The sequence below is a fragment of the Scomber japonicus genome, chromosome 22 (assembly GCF_027409825.1).
Source record: "Scomber japonicus isolate fScoJap1 chromosome 22, fScoJap1.pri, whole genome shotgun sequence".
Lineage (NCBI taxonomy): Eukaryota > Metazoa > Chordata > Actinopteri > Scombriformes > Scombridae > Scomber > Scomber japonicus.
In genome coordinates this window covers 13195537-13217025 of record NC_070599.1, presented here as the reverse complement: position 1 = coordinate 13217025, position 21489 = coordinate 13195537, and the positions used below count along the sequence as shown (strand labels likewise).

General features: G+C 39.0%; 1 protein-coding gene across 1 annotated transcript in view; it reads right to left on the bottom strand.

The window, feature by feature from the left end:
• The window catches only part of LOC128384387 (phospholipid-transporting ATPase ABCA1-like), a 136343-nt gene that overhangs the window by 52067 nt on the left and 62787 nt on the right, over positions 1-21489 (bottom strand). The window contains exons 25-33 of the mRNA XM_053343934.1: positions 20984-21032; positions 19977-20081; positions 19731-19763; positions 18952-19091; positions 15184-15311; positions 10651-10749; positions 9714-9903; positions 1672-1766; positions 907-1012 (exon numbers count right to left, since the gene is read on the bottom strand). Coding sequence (XP_053199909.1) covers positions 907-1012; positions 1672-1766; positions 9714-9903; positions 10651-10749; positions 15184-15311; positions 18952-19091; positions 19731-19763; positions 19977-20081; positions 20984-21032 — 945 coding nt within the window. The remainder of the gene's footprint in view (positions 1-906; positions 1013-1671; positions 1767-9713; positions 9904-10650; positions 10750-15183; positions 15312-18951; positions 19092-19730; positions 19764-19976; positions 20082-20983; positions 21033-21489) is intronic.

Sequence of the window (21489 nt, the reverse complement as noted above, 5' to 3'; positions counted from 1 at the left end):
GTGTGAACGCGTATAAATGAAATAAAATGAGGGAGTTGAAGCAGATAAAGTTCAATAAATGTATGAGTGGAAAGGTTTGCAGGGTTGCATTTGTGAATGTGGGTGTTCTTGAGCAGTGAAGGCCCAGATTCCTTGATTTATTCAAAGCAATGCACAGACAATCATAGCCTGTTGCCATGGACACTCAACAAAATGGATTTGAAGAATCTAAACCTCCTCTCTCTTTTGCTTTCTTTCTTCTTTCACGATTGTTGAAGAATTCAGTGGGGTCCGAAAGTATACAAAAAAAAAAAAAAAAAAAAAAAAAAAAAACTCACCTGTGTCCGAGATACATAGCTAGCTGAACAAAGAATGGCATGCTCCAATTAGGAGTGGCAAACTGCAGCCTTGACAGGAGAAAAGCTGTTTCCAACTCACTTTTTCAATCACCAAACTGCAAAAATGTATGTAGGTTGACACAATTTGCATTAACGCAATTTCAGAACTCCAGCTCCAGCAACACTTGTAGTATAGGAGACTATTTTATAAGTGTTGGGGGAGCTTTGACTTTTTTCCTTCTCCATGCACCTTGGACATAGGTTAAGTTGTGCCAGAAACCTCCACCCTGTTGTTTAAAGAATCACAAAACTCCTGCTCCTGCTGTTGGATTTTTTTCGGACTCATTTGACTATATTTTCAAACAACAGATTTGCAGATCAGCACTCTGGTGGTTTGAGGCAGGTTTTGACCTTGGTCTACTGTGCAGGTAAACTAATTCTTTAAGGGGCCTTGCAGATAGCCCTGGGCTACTTTAAGAGCGCACCACTTTTGACCTCTCAGTACAAAATAGAACTTCTTCACTCTTGAAAGAAATTCGATTTGATATCACCATGTTTTACTCTGAGAATGTCAATATTTATTATATACCTGAGATGAACTGAATAGGTCTTTTAGATCCCTGAATGCAGCTTCGATTCCTGCTTCAGTCAGACGGACCTGGGAGTTGACTCCTCCGACAGAGATCCCTCCATACCTGGAGTGTCAGGGAAAAAAAGCAGAAAGAGAGATGTTCAAGTGGAGGTAAGGACACATGAGTAATACCTAAGATGCATACACCCACACATTTCTACACTTGCTCTGCATAGACCTACAAGACACAGAGGCATACAGAAATAGCACATATTAGAGTGTAAGTGGCAATGTAGATGCGTACAACATGTTCTGGAAACATGATCAGAACAAATTTGCTAACCAAATGCTTACAACACTAGTTTGCTATAAATATTTTCACACAGTAAAATGACAGGTTAAGAAAAAAATATCAAAGAGCAGCCTAGCAGGGTGTTTCATAGCATGACAACTGTGTAACATGTAGAGATGGAAATGACAGATCTGTGTCCTTTTATTCAAACCACTTTCCATGACCTTCTGAAAGTGGATGCACCAACACCACAACAACAGCACAGATAGTAATTTGGCTCTCTATGTAAAAAACCCCCAAAAAACAACCAAAAAAAAGGAGAAGAAAGTCACTAGCCTCAAAAATTGCCACTAGACACATGAGTGCACTGTCATGATACCTCAATTGAAAAACATTTTCATCACAAATTATTTTCCCCTTAAATGCTGAAGTGTATTCAAAAAACTATTTTTCTTCCAACATTCACAACCATTCATTTTGATCCACAATACCTTGTTTTTCCTGAGTGCTCAAATGTCTTGATCAAGATGTCTGACATATTCCGTCCAGTTAAATTCAGCAGTGTGTCTGTTGTGTTCTGGATCCTCTGTTAAAAAAAAAAAAATAACAACATTTTAGCACACTAGTGGCTTGCCAGTTGTTAATTTTGTTGTTTTCTGACCTTTAAGGTACCCTATGAGTTTTTGACCACTATCAGCAGTATGAAGCGATGTTCCTTTTGGCAATGTTCCTTTTGGCTCTGTATCGGCAACTCCTAAAGGACACATCTAGCTTTTTAGCTGCTAAATGAATAGCTGCTACTGACTTGCTATTCACTGACATTGATTTTCTACTGTTTGGCACTGGGCAGGTAGTGTACAGTGGTCTATATCAGGGCCTTTTCGCTTTTTATGAGAGCAGTGAAAGTAACAAAAGCAGACGGTAAAACCAAAACAATCAGCTGAAAGGCACACTAAAACGACATGGAACATAGGGGGACTGCAGTCGAGTGCTATTTTACTGTGGGTTTATCTCTAAGCATGATGCCTTCGAAACTATATAGTCAATTCATCCGATGTTAATACAAAAAAAAAGTTTAGAGCTGCTTTAAGTTTAAGATCCAGTGTTAAGTGTTTGAGGATAAATGACTTTCATGCAAAGGAGGGGAAGTGCCTTTTCTTTTATTTATGGAAGAATATAAAACTTTAGCAAATAGCACCTAATTGTGCCTGCAGCATTATGAGCAGGAAGACCAAACCACTCCAGCAGGCACGACTGCTCGCCCGTCCATTAAAACTCATCCAGTCGGTGCAAAAATCAACAAAACTTAAGAGGGGGAACATTTTGCAGGTGATATCTGTTCACGGCACCGCGGAACACGTTCTCCCAACCCTTATCATAATAGTCAATTAAGCTTAGCTATGGGAAGCCTGGCTGAAATTTAGCCCCAAAGAGCGAAAGCTGTGTCTAATGTCAAAGGACCCTAATTAGATGCCCTTCTGTGGATAAATGGGTACATTCAAACATCCAATTAAGAGAGGGTGCGACACACCGCCGTGAATACACTCCACGATGTGTAGACTGATACTTACCAGTATACACACACACATACACACACTCAGGCCGATGCCAAGCTGCTTTCGCCCTGCTTATTTAGAGAGATAACACTATGCTAATTAGCAGAGTGATCCTTGATAAAGTGCAATAGAGACCCCCAACTGCAACACAATTTACCAATCCCCCCCCCCCCCCCCCCCCAGTTGCACTGGTTATCTACTCTTGTGTACAAACAGCTTGATGTGCAAGCTTTGGGTAAACATGTTGTGTAGCTTAATCAGTTAGCTCTGTGTGTCATTTACCTTTGCATATATAGCTTTTTTAAACACCTGATAAAGAGCGGATGTCTAAGTATTAGCTAGGGAGAAGGATTGGACGAGGGTTTTTTTTTTTCTTTTCTCCAATCCATTCCATTAATGGGTACAAATCCCCCTTTGGAGATACTTCACTTTGTTTAGGTTTTGCAGTTCATGGCTGTGCTGTTTCACGGGGTATAAAAGTAGCAGTAAAGTGAAGTGGAGATGAATTTAAGTAAAACGAGAAGGAGGAGAACAAAGAAAGATTAGAGAGGAGATTAAATAAGTAGTTAAAAAAACAAATAGGAGAAGAAAGCAGGCATGAGTGGTTAGGGGATGGAAGCATAAGTTAAAAATCGAAGACAAGAGCAAAGAAAAGGAAAGGGAAGCGGAGGAGGAGGAGGAGAACTCAAATCACAAGGCAAAGAACAAAGAGAAGGAGAAAGAAGGGGGAAGAAGAGGACCCATCTGGCTTATGAATCAGAGATAAGGAGGACGAACGGCACAGCAACCTTGGCTTATCTCTGAACAAACATGCTTCTTTTTCGAAAAGCCACAGGAACTCAGGAAACAAACAAAACTGAAAATAAGAGCTTTTACACTCCGCTGTGTGTACAATGAGTTTATACCCAAGCATACAGTCAGTGTGGGTCTAATTATTTTGGCCTTGGTCCATATCCCCCATCAAAAAAGGCTGAAATGGGAACATTACGTGATTGTGAAATACCTGGCCCTCTCTTTCCTGCATCTCTTGTTCATTACCTGGAAACAGCTTCAGTGTGTTTGGCATTCTGCACATGAAAACAGTTCTCTACCACACAGTGGTAGCTTGATAACATGGGGAAGCAAACAGGGGTGAGGGAAATGTAAACTAAGGAGTAATCAAATCTGTTGAATGAGCTGGCATTCTGGAGCACTGAAGAGATAAGAGGCTGCACTGTGTTCATATTAATCTTGGCACTGTTTATATGGTGCTGTACCTCTAAGGTAAAATTCAAATGTTATCTAGTGTGCATAAAAAGAAAAGCAATCTCAGGAAAAAGAAAAATCTTATAATTAAACATATTCTGTTGAGCTCTATGGTCACTTGAATTGACTTTGTCAGGTCTTGAGGTTTTTTGCAAGTGTTGATCAGGTTAATTGTGTTTACATGGAAAATGTGTAACTGCACATTTGAGCTTGTGATATTCTTCCAGCACATTATATGCCGTGACGAGTTGAAGTGACCGGTGGCCCATTGTGCAAATATGCGTTTGTGTCACAATGTGTATATCTGGAGCGGCTCTTCAGTCCAGCGTGTTTCATTGTGTTGAGTGATTATGTCCAATATGATCACATCACAATTACAGCACTGAACCAAACAGCACCAATGGATGGATAATAGCCGGTGTAGTGTTGAAGGGCATTCACATGGTTATCACTATACAGTTACAAACCACAACAAGAACCGCCTCATCTGTGGGAGATCATGAGAGATGGAGTCACACACACACACACCCCCCCCCCCACCTGATGACAGATTTTTATCCATGCCTGTTCTGTTTCCCTGCCACAAAGGGAAACCACAATCCCATCCACCGTTTACCTCACCTCACAATTCAGTGACCTTTTCTGCTTTTGTTTTCAAGCATCTCTTGCCTTCTGCTGAGACAGTGGCTCTGAACAGGTGGTTTTACACTAAAATGGATCTATGTCTGTTGGAGTCAAAATGACAAACCAACAGGGTATAGTGGGGCAGGATGTGTTGGCCAGATTGAGTATGGACTGGCAGGGTTTAAGGCTGCTTCCAACAGCTGTTATCAGGCAGAAAACCTGCCCTCAGATGTAAGGTTTACAGATCCATTATCATCCCATTGACTAGCATGAATAAATGATAGTAATAATATGTCAGTCATGTTTACTTTATGTTCTGAATATAAATAGCTGCTTTATGCTGCACTGCAAATTCATCACAAGAATTTCTTTGGATGTGCCAAATACTTTTATTGAATTACTTATTTAGAGTTTGGGCAGTTTTTCTCCCAAGCTAACTAATTGAAGTAGATAATGGCGGTTGTATTTCTCATGCAGAACTCTTCCTTTTTTCCCACACAAATGGTAAGCCAATGTCTAACTTCAATAGCCTGATAGATGAGGCCGAGGAGAGTAATTTGCAAGCAAGCTGTAGTAAGGCCAGTCCCCAAATGATAAAGACATCAATCGTAATACGGTGAACGTGGCGGCTTTATCAATTCCTCTGCACGCATGACGGCCTATTCATCTATGAAGGTTAAATATCACCAGTGAACTAGAGTCAATACCTCAGAATTGATAATGGGCTTACTGTTGCCTGCCATTTCCATGGAAACAATGATTTCATACTACCTCCTGTGGTGATGTGTCCATGTATTTTTTTTTCTCAGCTTCTCTCTCGTCTTTTCTTTAGTTTCTCAAGGGCATATTCGGAGGATGGGCAGGATAAAAGATAAAAAAGAAACTAGTGGAAAAAACTGGTACACTTTGTCATGATTTATTCAACAGGGGAAGCTTTCAGGTCAAAGGGAATACATCCTCACAACGTGTTTGGCTTCTGTGGGTGGTCACTGACTTGGACTTGCATTAATTCATGGCCCTTTGTGATTGACCACTGACAGCATGTAAGCAATGCAGCAGAGCTAATAAATGAGTATGTTCACACAGACACCAGTGCACATGTATGTTATGCAGCATGTCATATTCATTCATACACATCAGTCACAATATTTATCCTTTGTCAGCTTGAGCCTATAACACAATGGTACTCTGTTCAGACTACACCCTTTATAGTTGAGCATGACGGCCACACTTTATAAAGCTATATATGATTCTATCTCATGACCTTATGCACTACACTACATTTCAAACTGTAAACGGTGGGTTATGACCCTCTAGTGATTTCCAGGTAGCAGCAGGGAGGCAAAAGGGCTTGGAGAATGAAGTGTGTAGGGTTATAGGCTACAGTTAAGTACTTTCATTCACCTGCAGGGTCATTTATAAAGAAACTGGACAAGTAGGCTCTAACAAAAGGACATTTTCACTCAAATTTAAACTAAATCCCACGATCAACCACTTCATCTTTAAATCCCACTGTACCCTTTAAAGTGTCCTTCTACCAGATGACCTCACTAACTATGCTAGCACAGCAGAATACATCTTTCAAGGTTCCACCAAAAAAAAATGTTGCAGGGAATGAAATAAAATTCTGCAAAGCTTGCTGGCTTTACTGTGTTGAGAAAACTAACTCACGGCAGATAAATAGAGTTGAATTGTGAAAGAAAAAAAAAGTGATGAGCAGAGAAAAGTAACTGCTAACATCACTGTGTATTGAATATAAATGCTCCCCTACCCTCAAATGTTTCTCATCCTAAATTTTAAAGTAGTTCCCTCAGCCACAGTGGGAAATGACTGGCAACAATCTTGTTGCATGATAATAACTCATTGTCCTCAAGGTTGTTTCCATGCAAAAATAAGAATCCATTTAACATCCTCTTAAAGGGTCTGCATTGTAACAACATAGGATGTTTTAAATAAGTGAGAAATGATGCAAGTGACTGTAACAAGATGCAGGCAAGAACTGGCCTTTAAATGGTCTTTTTACTGAGGCTAAGTACCAACCACTTACAGGATGGCACCATAAAGTAGGAATCCAGTTAAGTAGCAAAGTGGAAGCAATTCATAAAATTACAGTAAAAAAGATTCTGGAAACTACCTGAATAGAAAAAAGAGTAGGTGTATATTAAATGGATGGAGCAAGCGGTGAGATGGGAAAGAGGGCGAAAAAAAGAGGGTTTGAGAGAAGGTCCTGGGTGGCTTAGCAGGGTGGCAGAGAAGATACAACGATACAAGCAGCACCTCAACAAATTGGGAGACTCCATGACAGCACTGTCACAAGCTAGGACCCAACGTCATGGAAACGAAAAGGTTACACAAAGGGTACTTCTCTTGTTTGACTGTCTCAACAATCATCCTATAACATGATACCTGGAAAGTTGCTCCTTTTGGCCCTAGATGGCCTTGTCACTGGAAAGAGCATACAGCAATTCTCACACAAGTTCAACGAGGCATTACAGATGTGTGGAGAGTTTGAAATGGTACATTACATACTGTGAAGCCGTATATAGGGGAAGTATAGGGGATAGAGAAAAAAAAATAAAGGAGTGGCAGAAGATGAGCCTAGCATTTTCAAACTGTGTCATTTAATTTCATGTCCTGCTTGTTGGAAGTCACTGACTTTGCTGACTTTTTTTTACTGGTGTCTCATTTGTCCTTCCACGACGACATCTCCTGAGAGCCTCAAATATTGAAGGAGGAAATGCCATAGCAATTATGAGACAAAATCATTTCAGATACATCAGCATGCGACTGTGTGTGTATTTTCTTAACTGGGCCAGAATATTTTAACACTCCCTTCCCTTCCCCTAAGAACCGAGTCCGAAAAAGAAGCTTTGTAAATTGACAATGACTGTTTGAACTTATATCATAGGCGTAAAAGAGCTGACACTTGTAAAGCAAATTCAAGCAAAACACAGCGAAACACAAGTTTAAAACTGTCTATTGCATAATTAGATTCCGAAGTGCTCAAAGAGACAAACTTCTCTTTCTTCATTGTGCGGCAGATTAATTAGATATAGTGGTATTTTGATTCTAACTCTACAAATGCCAAGTAATTTATTTAAAACTACATTCACTCACGAGCCTTAGGGCCATGTTGCCATATTTTAATTTAGATTATTATGTTGAATTAAAGTCACAGAAAGTTTCAGTGTTCTCATATAGTCTTTGCATTTCATGTGTGGACTGAGTAATTATAAATCCACATTACCGTGATGAATGTTTCTTATTTGGACATTTACTAACCAAAGTATTGCTTTTGCGAGGTTCAAACTATTTCTTCACATTTCCTCCCACTGTTCTAGGTGATGGCATGTTTGTGCATGTGTGTTCAAGTGTACTGATCACTGTTTAATTTAGTTTTAGTTTATGTGAGTGATGTTCTAATACAGCATAGCTACAGAGGAATGCAATTACAGTAAATAAAGAGAAACTTGTTTTTTATGTTATTACACAGTTAATTGTGACGCAAATGTGGAATAAATGTGAGTGTTCATCAGACTATTTAATAAAAAGTAATCAGTGTTTTCACAAAAACAATCCTTTGTGAATGATTATGTTAAAAAACAACCAAATCCCCATGCTATCTTATAATGCTTGTCATACATATTTCTTGCATTGCACTCACTGCTTGCTGTCACACACAAACTCCAGCAATTCATCTAATTTTCCTAATCATTTTTTAGCTCTGATTGATCATTTCTGGAAACAATTTGCAAAAATCACATTTCAGTATAACACAAGATTTCTGCTTTGATTTGCAAATTGTTTCCAATTAGCAGATTGGTGCGTGTTTGATATGTTACCCAACCTGCACCATGACTGTGTATTACAACATTACTTTCTTTGACTGCTATGACTTCTTCAAAGTGTCAAACTTATGAGTTTGCTAGCTTGCTGTTTTGCAGCCAAATCTCAGGTGTCAGACATCAAATCTCCTTTTCCTTTCCTCCCTCCATCTGGTGTGCACTACGCTACCACAAAGACATTTTCAACCAATTTCATAAAACTCTAGGAGGAGGAAAATATTGGCAGGAGCAGTTAGGAATGAGATATTCAAATTCAAATCTCTCAAAATGCAGATACATGTCATCCCTGATAAAATGACATTGGAGTGGAGGTGGCGGCCTCTCTATCTATCCTCTCTCAAGCTTAAATTTCTCATTGGAAGACAGCAGTTCAAACCATTTAGCTCCAAATGAGACACTACTTTCTCTTTGTAACATGATTGGTTTATTCTGCAGGTGGCAACTGGTAGCAGGGATGCAGCGTCTGTAACTTGTCCATCGATCCCAGCCTGGATCAAGCATCTTCAGGTCAGAACATCCAACATTCACCCTAGCAGCATTTGGCCATGTATATTGTTAAAGTAATGGCCTATAAAGGATTGGTATTGACTTTGCAAGCCTCACCGGACTTGTGAGGTGAACAGGAAATGTGAGGTCTATGCTGGCACTGCATGCAACAAAATGTCCTGAAGGATGGTACAAGGTGAAAGGTTGACACACAGCTAAAAGAGTGAAAGGACACATTATAGGTGACTATGACTGAATTTTTAGCAGGTGTGAGGGACAAGCTGAATCATGGGCACAGACCAATTCAGTCCATTTTTAGTGGAGTCAATTCTAGCCCTACTTTCATGCATAGTTCACAAAAGGGAGGCGGCACAAAAGGCTGATTTATATTTTGCAATGCAATGCAAATCCCTTGTTAGAGAGTACCTTTATTTTCAAATCAAAATGATGCTGACTGGGACTTTCAGACTGCATGCCAAAAGCGTCCATGATAAGCATTTTTATTGTACTGTCCTCTGATTAATTTTTTTACTTTTTATTTTTTACATTTAAACCTTTCCACTCTGTGCAGAATATCCCTCTGTGACACAACCACGCAGTAAGTGTTCACATTTCATCAAAGAGCAACGCAGGCAGCTGGGAGCAGTCTCTCTTGACCAGCAGGGGTTCAGTGTCTTACTCACAGTCACTATTACAGACCATGAAATGTATGACCTTGAAGTCACACAGTTCTGTCCCACCCACCAAAAACCACAAGCTCATTCCCAAGAGACCTACCTGAGGTGGAGGGAGCCCTCCAGCGCCGAGCGGACAGTCGGGTAACATGATTGTTCGTTTAGGAGTGCTGCACTGACAGGAGGGGGAGGGGTTTGACATGCTCCAATTTCCGTTGAGGAAGATGTCAATCACTGACTGGTCCACGGGTGGAGTGAACCAATCAGACCTGCTGGAGGTACACGGCAACTTCCTGAAGAAAAACAATGAAGGAAATTTGAGTAGTTCATTGGTAATAATTAACTCCTGTTACCCACCACTACATATACAAAATATAACCAATCACATGTTCATCACAATCTTAAGCACATTTCTATTCCAACCATCAAATGTAAACTGATGCATATACAGCTCTTAAGTGATATATTTTTAAAGAATGTTGGAAAATAACCCTAACCTTAACCCTCTGACTTGAAAGATGTGTGGTTTGTGAGTCAGAAATGTAAGCACAGTAATACACCGCATTTGTGATGCTAAAATGCTTACAGATGTGAGCTCTGAGTTCTGAAATATTTCCATTTAATTTCTAAGTTTAATGTTCAGCTTTTTCTGATCAGGATCATCTCGAGGGTAAAGTGAAAAGCTAATAATATATTGATTAATTTTGTCCTTGGAATTGATTTTCAAAAATCAAGCAGAGCAATCTTTTTCAATGCTCTGGGTTATTGGCTCTTCTATGGCTTATTCTATGTGTACAGCAGGATGTTTGAAGCAGGCACTGATCCATACTCAGACATGCATGGCTCCATGTTCCATGTTTGCATATATGCATTAACAGGTGTTTCATTATGGGCCACATATACGCAGCTTGCAAAGCTTAATACATCATCTGCACCATTTAGCATGAATGATTGTGCTCACACTATGTTTGTACAACTATATTTTATTATCATGATGGTTTTTGCACATCACTTATGCTTCCCCGCACACAATCACTTACGGTATTGGATCTCCAGTCATGCAGCGAGTCCCAAAACCAGGGTTGTTCACCAAGGTTTCTACCACTTGGGACACCTCCACATTATCCGGCCCATCGTTGCTGTAAACATTGGGGAACACAATTATTATAAGTAAACATTTCAGTGTGTGATAAGATTTCCATTTTTGTCACTCATAGTATGCCCACGTTTCACTTTAATCCATGAGCATCAGCCAATCTGTCATAATGTCAATAACACAGAACAGAGGGATCTTGTGTTCTGACACAAGAAGTGAAGTATAGAAAAGTAGATAGAGAAAAGTAAAAGAAACAGCTTGAACCATGGCCCCTTTTTAGTATAACTATCCATCCAAACTGGAATTCGAAAAAAAAAAAAAAAAAATGGTTAAAATTTGAAGGGTAACAGGTGGGGGTTATCAAAATGTTGTAGTACTGGTTAGTTCAAGGCGAGAGAGAGAGACAAATGTACTTTAAACTAGAATTAGCATACAGTTGAACAGAGTGGAAGGCCCAATCAGCATATTAAACATGACCAATGATCTACAAATACATTATATATATATTATGTATGTATTATTGACATTAAGGATCTTTAACAGATGAATCAGTGTTGTGCTGCCCTGATAATATCAGAATCGTTGACATTTAAACAAGATGCCTTTAATGTCTTGTGCTGTGTTGTGATGACAGATTCACGAAGAGAAACCTGTCAACAGTCAGTTTAAGAAGCAGATCCTGACTCTTCACTTAGTTTGACTGGTGTCACATTAGACAACAGGAGTTATTTGAGACTGTATGACCTGAAATCACATAAATCAACCCAAAGAGTTGTCTCAGTGTGTAATAAATGACAAGTGATACAACAGTTCTGTAGCATCAGCTGGTCTGAATCAGAAAAAATCTCACAAGAATCTGGCATTCTATTTGAGATGAAGCACAGTGTCATAACTTGTTAGGAAATGACATGTTTGCTCATCTGCCCCCCATTGCAACTAATTACAATTTTACCAATCATCTAATCTGTCTTCCACAATAGGAAAGCACCAGAGGTTAGATGATCATTTATCTCAAAAGGAATCCAAAAAGGCCTGTAAAGGAGACATTTACAAAGGGGTTTGGATGTGGTGCATTTGAGGTAAATGCTCAATGGGGTTAGTTTAATCAAGAGTGAGAGAAAAATGATTGAGTTTACCAATCATTTTCTTTGGTCTGAGAGTCAAACCATGTATTCCCAGCACACCATTGACTGTACAATGATGTACACCATTTCTTTTATAACTTGAGCCCAGCTCTATCATGATGTGTGTATTCTTATGTGAGCACGTACAGAAGGTGTGGCTGATGAGAATTCTGTGTACAGTCTAAGCCTTTCATCATAATGTGAGTGTCCTGTACATATCTAAGCCCTGTGTCTCAGTTAAACAATCTTCCCATTCCTATTTCATTCTCATTACTAACCACACACACGCTGCCCTTTATCTTAAGGGTACTGTGGGAGTTAAAACACAGTGTTTCATCCCGATGGCTTTCTGCCAACAGTGGCCACAGCACAGCCAGCCATTTGGATTAATACAGTGCTCATTGTCTCATTTAGAGGCGTCTCCATGAAGGTCATACGGTCATTTCCTTGGCCACCAGCGAGTGCAACTGAAGTGGTCCGATTGTAAAAATGGATTATGTGCAGCCATCTGTTTTGCAATTAACAATGGCTGGGTTACCACACTATTCAAGCACTATTCAAGATAATAAAACTACTGGATGGTTCCAAAATGAAGACTTGTGCATATACACAGAAACAGTGGAACTAATGAATGGTTCATCTAGTCAAAATGAAACATCACAGGAGTAAGAACTGAGACAATATTGGAAGAAAGTCAAATGAAGGCTATCTAATAATAATCTATAGTGTGGATGTCATGGTCCGGCTGTGCCTCTCGCTCATTCCTAGTGTTTCGGCTGTTTATCTGTCCCCTGCGTTTTGTTCTTGCTCTCTGTGTCTGTTTGGGCATGGTGTTCTGTTTCCCTCTTGCCGCCAATCAACCTGCACACCTACAACCCATCCACTCATCAAGCTCCTGAAGTATACATACCCCACCTCTACATTCCAGTATTCACTATATCATTCAGTTCGCCAATGTGGTACTAACGTTAAGGCCAAGTTCAAGTTCTTAGTCAGTATATATTTAATGTTTGCCTGAACTCTGCTTGACTCTATATTTTCTTGTGCTTCAGTTTCATTATGCATCTGAAGTCTTTGACTCCCTGCTTTGCCCAGTGTCTCACCGGCCTGCCTTCAGCCGACAGCTCAGCTTTCTCTCTGCCTGCCCCGCTCCACTGTTATTCCGGCTCAAATCTCCAAAGCTCCAAAGCTCTTTCTCTGGAGGAAATGCTTTCGGGTCCAAACTTTAAACCTTAACCTAGTTACTGTCAGTTACTGTGATGAGTAAAGTTACACCAACCTTTTAAGTGTCAGGACAATCAGAACATTAGGTAATGTCACAGTATCATGGCAAGGTCTTCAGTCAGATTTTATTCATATTATACAGATAGCTGTGTGGCTAGATATCATCTTAGTCTCTGCGTAAGTTGCTTTGGTGGTTGCAGTTATGTTATGGGTGTTTATTATTAAGGTTGCTGTTGGGTTTTCTGCACAATTGCCAAGGTAAAACTTGGCAGTTGCTGAGTTCCACTGGTGAGTGTATGAATATGGATTTGCAGTAGTGACAGAAGAAGTCAAGCTAAGTAACTTGGTTTATAAACTTTTCAGGCATGAAAAAAGACAGATACTTGAACCTTTTAGCACCAGGGACGGGCACAGGCCAACTGACTTTGTATGTTTCAGCACCACGGAGAGAGACAGAAAATTGCATTTGGCAAAAAACTATGAATAAAAAATGAAATTATTAGATTCAGAGTACCAAATTGTTAGTTCACTACTGAGTGATATTTTACACTTTGAAAAAGCTAAAATTTTAGTCTAGTTTTTCATTTAAGTTTGTGGTAGGGATCCAGCTTTAGCTTCAAGCTTCAGTGAGGATTGGGCTTGAGCAAGGAGAAAAAAAAAAAAAAGATTTAAAAAAAAAAAACTGAAAACTATACGAAAGGTTGCTACCAAAAGTAACAGTTTGAGTGTCTTCAATGAGCAGCTTGTTTATGTGTGATATGTGTATGTGTTCCCAAACTGTGGGAGAAGTAGTCCAGTGAGGAAGTAGCCTAAAATAAGTTGGCAGAGAACAGCATCGCTAGCTGCCCAGCAAACAAAGTATTTGTTACCAATAGTGTAAACTGAGGATCTGTGGGTATCAAGTTACATCAGTTACAGTTAATTACAGCATTAAAATGCATCAGTGGTAAGTGAACTGGGATGTGTCATTTATACTAACTAAAGCATATGAATAGAAAGTGTAGAGGTATGCCAAGAAATGCAAAAGAAGCAGCTTCTCACTCAGACCAAGAGTTAAGATTGTATCTTAAATAAATCAGTTTCTTGTGAGGTTGCAGTTAATTGTGTGTTGACATCCTCAAAGTGAATTTCTACAAAGCGCTGCCAAGGGAAATAAATACCTGCAGGGTGGATAAGCAATGACAGCATCATGTCACAAGAAAGGACTACTAATACAGCGTCAAGATAAGTTTGATGGTTTGGACAGATACTGTAACAGATGATGCCTATTAGAATTCAAATGGCATTTTTACAACACTTTTGTTGTTACAGAGAAGCATAGATCATGTTGCACCCATTATGTGTAACTTACAAAAGATTGAATGTATGTGAAAAACATCTCTCTTGTTGATTTTATGAAGAGACATACTTCATAAGGTGACATTCTTTTAAACAAGTCATTTAAATTGGTGCACATACTGTACCAGATGTGTCCAAACTCTCAGTTATTATGAACTTCCATTTATTTTACAGTAAGTTGCAGTCATAGTTGTGGGAAACTAAAATAGCTTCAGACAGATAATGATGTGGTGACAAGAATTTGGTCGTCCACTCTTTTCGTCCACATCCTCTGCAGTTAGTCGAGTTTGTTCTCAGCGGGTGTCAAAGTCCACCATTTGTGGCTTGTCACCAATTACGCTTGTTATTCTCAATGACAGAATATCAAGCTGCAGCCAAGGAGGAGACAGTGTCCAGACTGATGACTTCAGCAATGCAAAAACCTCTCGGCAATCAAATGGCGAGCGCAGTGCTGTGACTTTTGCTTTGATTTTCTGTCACGAAGTTTAGGTTTCTTCCAGGGTTGCAGTCTACCATTCATCTACTCAGCCATGTTTAATTTTGTCGCTCATGCCACGATGACTACCCAGTTTAGATTATTCACACAGCCTCTATTTATTGCAACAGTAAACATCATTTGCTAAATGATTCTTCCTGTTGCGTCTGGGTAATATCAACACAGAATGTAAAAAAAAACAGTTGAGCAGATATTACACACAGGCAAATATTACAGATTGCTGTTAAAATTCAAATCTGTGCTGAATTAAAACACCAATTCAGATTACAGTCAGTTTTAGCCATAAAGTGTTTACCTGTAAAAGGTAGTTTGAGGGAGACCATACATCCAGGGTTGTAGCTCCAGACTTGGATATTCGGCAAATGGTGGAACGATGAGTGAGAAGATCAGAGACAGGCACACGAAAACAGCAGGCAGGACCACCTAGTGGGATAGTGACAAATTTGAAGTAAAAATACCTCATTAAAGTGTTCCTGTCACTGCTGTGTTGAAGGAATGTTATCCCGCTCTTTGTGAAAAGTCATTTGAAGTGATAAAAAGTTATAGAATTCAACAACAAAAAAACACTACTATCCCCATATAATAATAAATAGAATTTCTTTCAGACAGTAAAAATGTACAATGTCACTACCTTGAGTTTTAGTTTGAGACACACTATCAGCCACCAGAGCTAAAACCATTCATCAAAAGGAACAAAAATACTTGATTTCAAAGCTTCATTTAATCATGGAGCTATTGTACAGTGCACTGGTGCAGTCATTTTAACCGTGGAAACAAGCTGTGTTCATTTGTATGATCGATGTAATATTATCAAATACAATGACAAAATTACGATTGACACAATTATAGTTCGCCTTCTTTAAAAAGAAGAAAAAACCCGCATTGTCAAGTGCTTGTATTCTATGTCAGTGTAAGATCAATTCCATCATTTCCCTCCCTGAGCCCCTTCATATTGTCATCTCATGTTCCAAAATGACTGATGCAATCAACAATAAGACAAGATCACTGCGATAACGTGCGCGCATTAATATGCTCCCCGCCAACTTGTTTGGGCTCCTCTGCATGCTTTATGAGTTTGATTAAACACTTCCAATGCCACCACCATCATCTGGCCACTCAGATATAATTAGTTTCTTTCTATTCTCTTTTCTTTTGTCTCTCTCTTTTTTTTTCTTTTTTTTTTATAAAGCCACTGCCACTGCCACGTTTCCTTTTTTTTCCCCCTCCTCACCCTCATCCAATCCTCTTTTCTTCGTCATGTAATTCTCTTTTTATTTCATTGTTAGCTGACAAAAAGGTCAGTGGGAAAAAAAAAAAAATGCGAGATATCTTTCATGTTTAATCACTTGTAGGTTGGGACACACTTGGCAGCAGGGGGAGGTTTTGCGTACATTTGATTAATTGCGTAGCATCCAATTTGCCCGGCCAATTCAAGATGCTACAATTGAAAATCCTAAAATTTACTGCGTGGAGCAATGGCTATGGAAATGTGCTTGGGAGAAAAGATAAAGAGCAGCAATGAGACTGAAAAGCTTAATGGCAGCCTGCAAAAAGAAAGAACTATTTTTTTTTCTCGCTTTCTCTCTCCCTCTCTCCCTCTCTCCCTCACTCGACAGTAATTGTAGGTGACAGCTGGTACTTCTTCCATTGAGAGAGATCTGCAAAAAAACGAAGTCATTACGCTCACAAAGCCAAAGCGCTCCCAAGACAATGCATGAGTTTATCACATTCTCAAGTTTAGTGGGGATTTAAAGAAGAGCAAAGGATTATATGCAAAATTGGTATAAACACCAAAACAGAATTAAGATGTTTTTTATTCCCAGCCAAGTCTAACGGCTCATTAGACTGAGTTTGTTTCCTCAACAAACCGTTGTGTCTATGCAGGTTTATTTGTGAATAACTGCGTTATTGCTTTACCTGGTGTTTAAGTGGATGAAAAGTAGTGGCATCACCTTTTTCACTTATCTATTAATGTGTTAATCTTTTCTTTTCACAGCATTAAGACAAAATATGACAAATAGTAAGTTACTTATTGTTATCTGCCCTGGAAAAAATATATCCACCAGTATACAAAATAAAATAAAATACAGCAATTTAAATACTACTGACCTGGAAGAGGGGGTTAATATTTTGAGAAAAAAACTTTCTGAGATGAAAGAAAAGAAAAAAAACTTGAAAAAAAAGGTGTTTTATTTTGCCGAGTAGTCACATAGCCTCATTTTGCAACACTGGAGAGAAGTTGCTCGTCGTGAAATGTGCCTGCTGTGGAAGAACTGATCAAATTGTACTTTTCGGTTGGGTTTAGCAATAAGGAGATGCTTATCTTAGCCAAGAATCACCATATCATCCTAAACATCGGGACTTTGAAAAGACATTGTATTTCTGGCAAATTTGCAACTTTATGTCAGAGAATATCCGACTTTTATATATATATATTTTTTATCTATGGCCCTAATATATCTAATTATATATATATATGGCCCTAATTTATTTATGGCCCTAATACGCCACTGTATTAAACTCATGATTTATGCAAAAAAAAAAAAAAAAAAAAAAAAAACTAAACAATTGGGCATTACAGGATTTACATTCTCTGCTGCTGCTTTCTACACTCCATTCCCTTCAGCTCATCCACTGCAACGTAACCAATAACTGCTTCTGCCTGATTCTGACATTGCCAAGACTTGCCTGTCCCCAACTTTCATCCCCATAAATCACTCCTTTTGTGTGTCATGCCATAATCTCTTTTATATTCCCCTAACCGCGTGTATTCTGGGAGATTACCTCACCACACAATCATATCTGCTGACAATGGGAGCTGTTGACATGATGGGAAAAAGAAACCTTGGGCCAAAAAAAAAAAGAATACAGTGGGAGTGGTAGGAGGTGCGCCCTTGCAGACAATGTGCACCCTTGTACGTACACACTCGCACGCTTATCCTCCTATCCGGCTCTGTGTCCCTACTAAAGAGGGATGTCCAAGATTGACAGTGACTAATGGGGATTGGTACTGCAGCAAATTACAAGAAGAACCCATACACCTTACCAGAGGTGAAACATTGTTCTCTCTCGCTCTCTCCCTCTCTCTCTCCCTCGCTCTCTCTCTCTCTCACTTTCAAGTTTGATTATTTCAACGTCGTGGCAGCTGTCATAAGTGACAGCATTGTATATTTACATACACAATATGAATCTTGATGGGTGTGGGTGCTGTACGAGTTAGATCACTCTTTTCAAAACTTGGAGAAAAATCATTCAAGTCCCTTGGAAACTGCTACTTACTGAAATTGGTTTTGACTTATTTAAATTATGGCCGTTTATTGGTTTTGACTTTTGAAATTGTGTTTATGAGGAGCAAAATAATATAGACGTACACTTAATGGGCTAATAGCAGTCTGTCATCTCTGTAATTGTTATACGATTACATTTAATACATAGCTAATGAAAACACATGATTAGCACAAAGTAAAATGAAGGAAAAACAAATCACGGGTGTCACTTTGCCTTTCTGGTGCCAATCACAGTGATCAGGTGAAACTGGTGGTACTCTTTGCTGGCAAAAAGCAGCTGGACAACTTCCACTGACACACTCGACACTCATATATATTCAGTGTGCTTCCTGTGCTAGACTAAGCATGACGAAAGATAAAGATGAGACCTCATAGAAAACTATAAATACTCTGTCTATGCCATCTACAGCCTCTCATATCCCTCAGGTATTCTTCTGTATTAAACATGGTATCCTTTGGGTGGGAAAGGTAATTATTGTACATGCAGTTTGCTGACATCATATTACATCATTCTGGGTGCTGCACTTCATATTTTTCAAATTGTTTCCCTCCATAATGCCCTCCTTTCCCACAACTGAAATTCCAAAACTATCGACTCCATCAAGATGGATGACATGACTTCTCCCTCTAGATTTTAAATGAGCTTACTCTATCATATATGTCATTAACTGATTTTGAAAGCCAACATGTATTTCATACAATACTACCTTGATCCTCCCGAGCAACCCACTAGTATAACCCTTCAATTCATCAATATGACAGACTGAGGCCATTACCTGGGCAATGAGTCCCTTGCGGCTCCTGCGGGCGTGATGGAAGCGCTTGATAAAGAGCGCCAGGAACTGCCTCCTGATCAGCTCCCATCCAGTGATGACCGCAGATCCCCTCCCATTGACACTGGTGTTCCTCTTAAAGTCTGGAGTGGACATTAACCCCGCCATGTTATTTATCATCTACGCATATGTAAAAGAGCTGCTGAACATGCTTTCCAGCAGAGCTAATGGGGTGATCAAATACAACTTAAGTGTTAAACCTGCCAGCAGCACGAGCTCATTCCTTAGTGCAGCAGCTATTGTGAATTTGGAAATGATATTTGGGTGCGACTCAGAAGGAAATGGGTGATAAACAAGGACTTTGTCGACACCTTGATTTTATGTCTTACACTCTCCAAGAATACTCTTAGAGAAAAAAAAAGCACTCTATTTTCACAGTAGTCATTAAAGCATATTCTGATTGAAAACCATTTACACGATGAAATACATTGCATGAAAGTGAATTTCTTTCAGAGAGGCAAAATTGAAAAGGTGAAACGACAGGTTAGATAATGTTTTATGGATTGGAAAGAAATTCTGTTTGAAAATTACTTATTCTGAAGAAGGAGCCCTTGTTTATGCCCTCTTTTCAAAATGGTCACTGAGGTGAAACAGTCAAATTGAAGCCGGAATAAATGAAGTTAATAATTCAAGAATAAAATGTGTGTGTGTTTCTGAAAAAGACATTCTGTGGTAAGAAGAAAAAAAGCTTGTCTGTTGTAAAAAACAGATGCGATACCTACCTCCCACTTTACTGGTGAACTTTTCTTTTAAATCTGTATGAAAAACACAAGGAGGAATCACTCAAGGAGAAATAACAGGTCATTGAATTAAATTCTGTTTTTTAAAAAACACCAATAAATGCCAGAAACCAGTCAAATAGCTGAATAATTAAGCACTTTCACGGTACTTGCCTCATTATTGGTGAATACAAATTTAATTGAATTAAATTAAAAAATGGTGGGGGAAAATTAAATGTGGAGACTTGCCACTCAATCCAGAGATTTCTGTTTTCGTCTGGACGCTGGTGATGCTGTTCCGCTTGGATTCGCGAGAGCTCCTTTTGCAGTCTCTCACCAACAGCTCCTTTGTTGCTGTGGGAATACAAATAAGATATGTTGTTTTGGCCTGACCCAATTTAGAGCTATAAATAACAATAAGAATAGCTACGTGCCCTGCAAGACGCTACTTTATTCCCTGTAAAAAGCACAAACCCAGGTGTTTTAGGAACATGGAGGAATCTGGTTTTTATACTAAATGTGAAAAGTGAAGTTGATTGGCGCTGGATACAAATGAAAATGCAATTACAATTACCTTTAAAAAACACAATTACCAATTACCTTTAAAAAACAGTCACCTGCTGCACAGTGCTGCATAATAGTCATCTACATATTGGATAGTTTCTACAGTTCCTCTTTGATAGTGCAGTCTGGTTTTTTCATTTTTGTTTGCAGTTGACATCCAGTATGCTGTCATTATTTCTGTAGCTGCTCCATTTATTCAAATACATTTGTTTGACTGATGCACTCGCAGTATGCATAAAATAATTGTGTCCTGTCTGGAGCTAAGATCAAAGTCTAAGTATGTAAGTAAGTCAGGAAGGAAGGAAGTATTGATTTCCACTGTGTTGGCATTCAACCCGAAACAATATAACTAACCAGCACTGTTGCTGAGTGTTTCTAAATTCTGGCTTTAAAGATATACCAATGGTATTGAAGTGAAGTAATGCAAACCTACAGATTTCAGCAGTGCCATTAACAATGTTTATAGTATTGAAAACTGATATTCTCAAATGGAGATGTTAAAGTTTAAAGAGGAAAATGTCTGAGATGAGAACATGCTTGCCTGATGTGTCTGATTCAGTTGTGGTGGTTTGTCCAGATTCTACACTACAGACAAATTATATATTATATATTCTTACACCACAACATAAACATTAAATTATAATGTTTATCCTCTTGACATAGAGGGACTTGCAAACATGTTGTCACCTTACTTGAAATCTCTGCATCCACGCCAGTATCTTCTGCCACTTTAAGGAATATCTGTGGAGTGAAAACATAATTAGAGATAAAGTATGTTTTCATGTAAAGCTCACAAACACGAACCACAAACTACACTACAAATGAAGGGATGTTTGCTCAGCTGCTCTTATAGCTAATTGTGCTGTGTTTTATTGCTATATTTAACAAACTCTAAACTTGCTCAACAAGTGTATGCAGATTTCTTGCAGATGCCAATTACCACCTTGCCATCCTATTAACTTTTGGTTTAGAATAAGATCAGGGTTGCGCATCCACAGAGACCTGAGCACCTGTCAACTGGCCTCTCTAAGAGCAGTGCCCTCCTTGCTTTCATTTATTAATCAAGGCCATATGTCAAGATCAGACCTCTAAAAAGTTTCTGAACACTACTGGGAAAGCCTACAAATTATATATAAAGCAGTGTGGATTACACCAGCAAAAACAACATAAAATAGAATTACTGAAACCATAAAACACT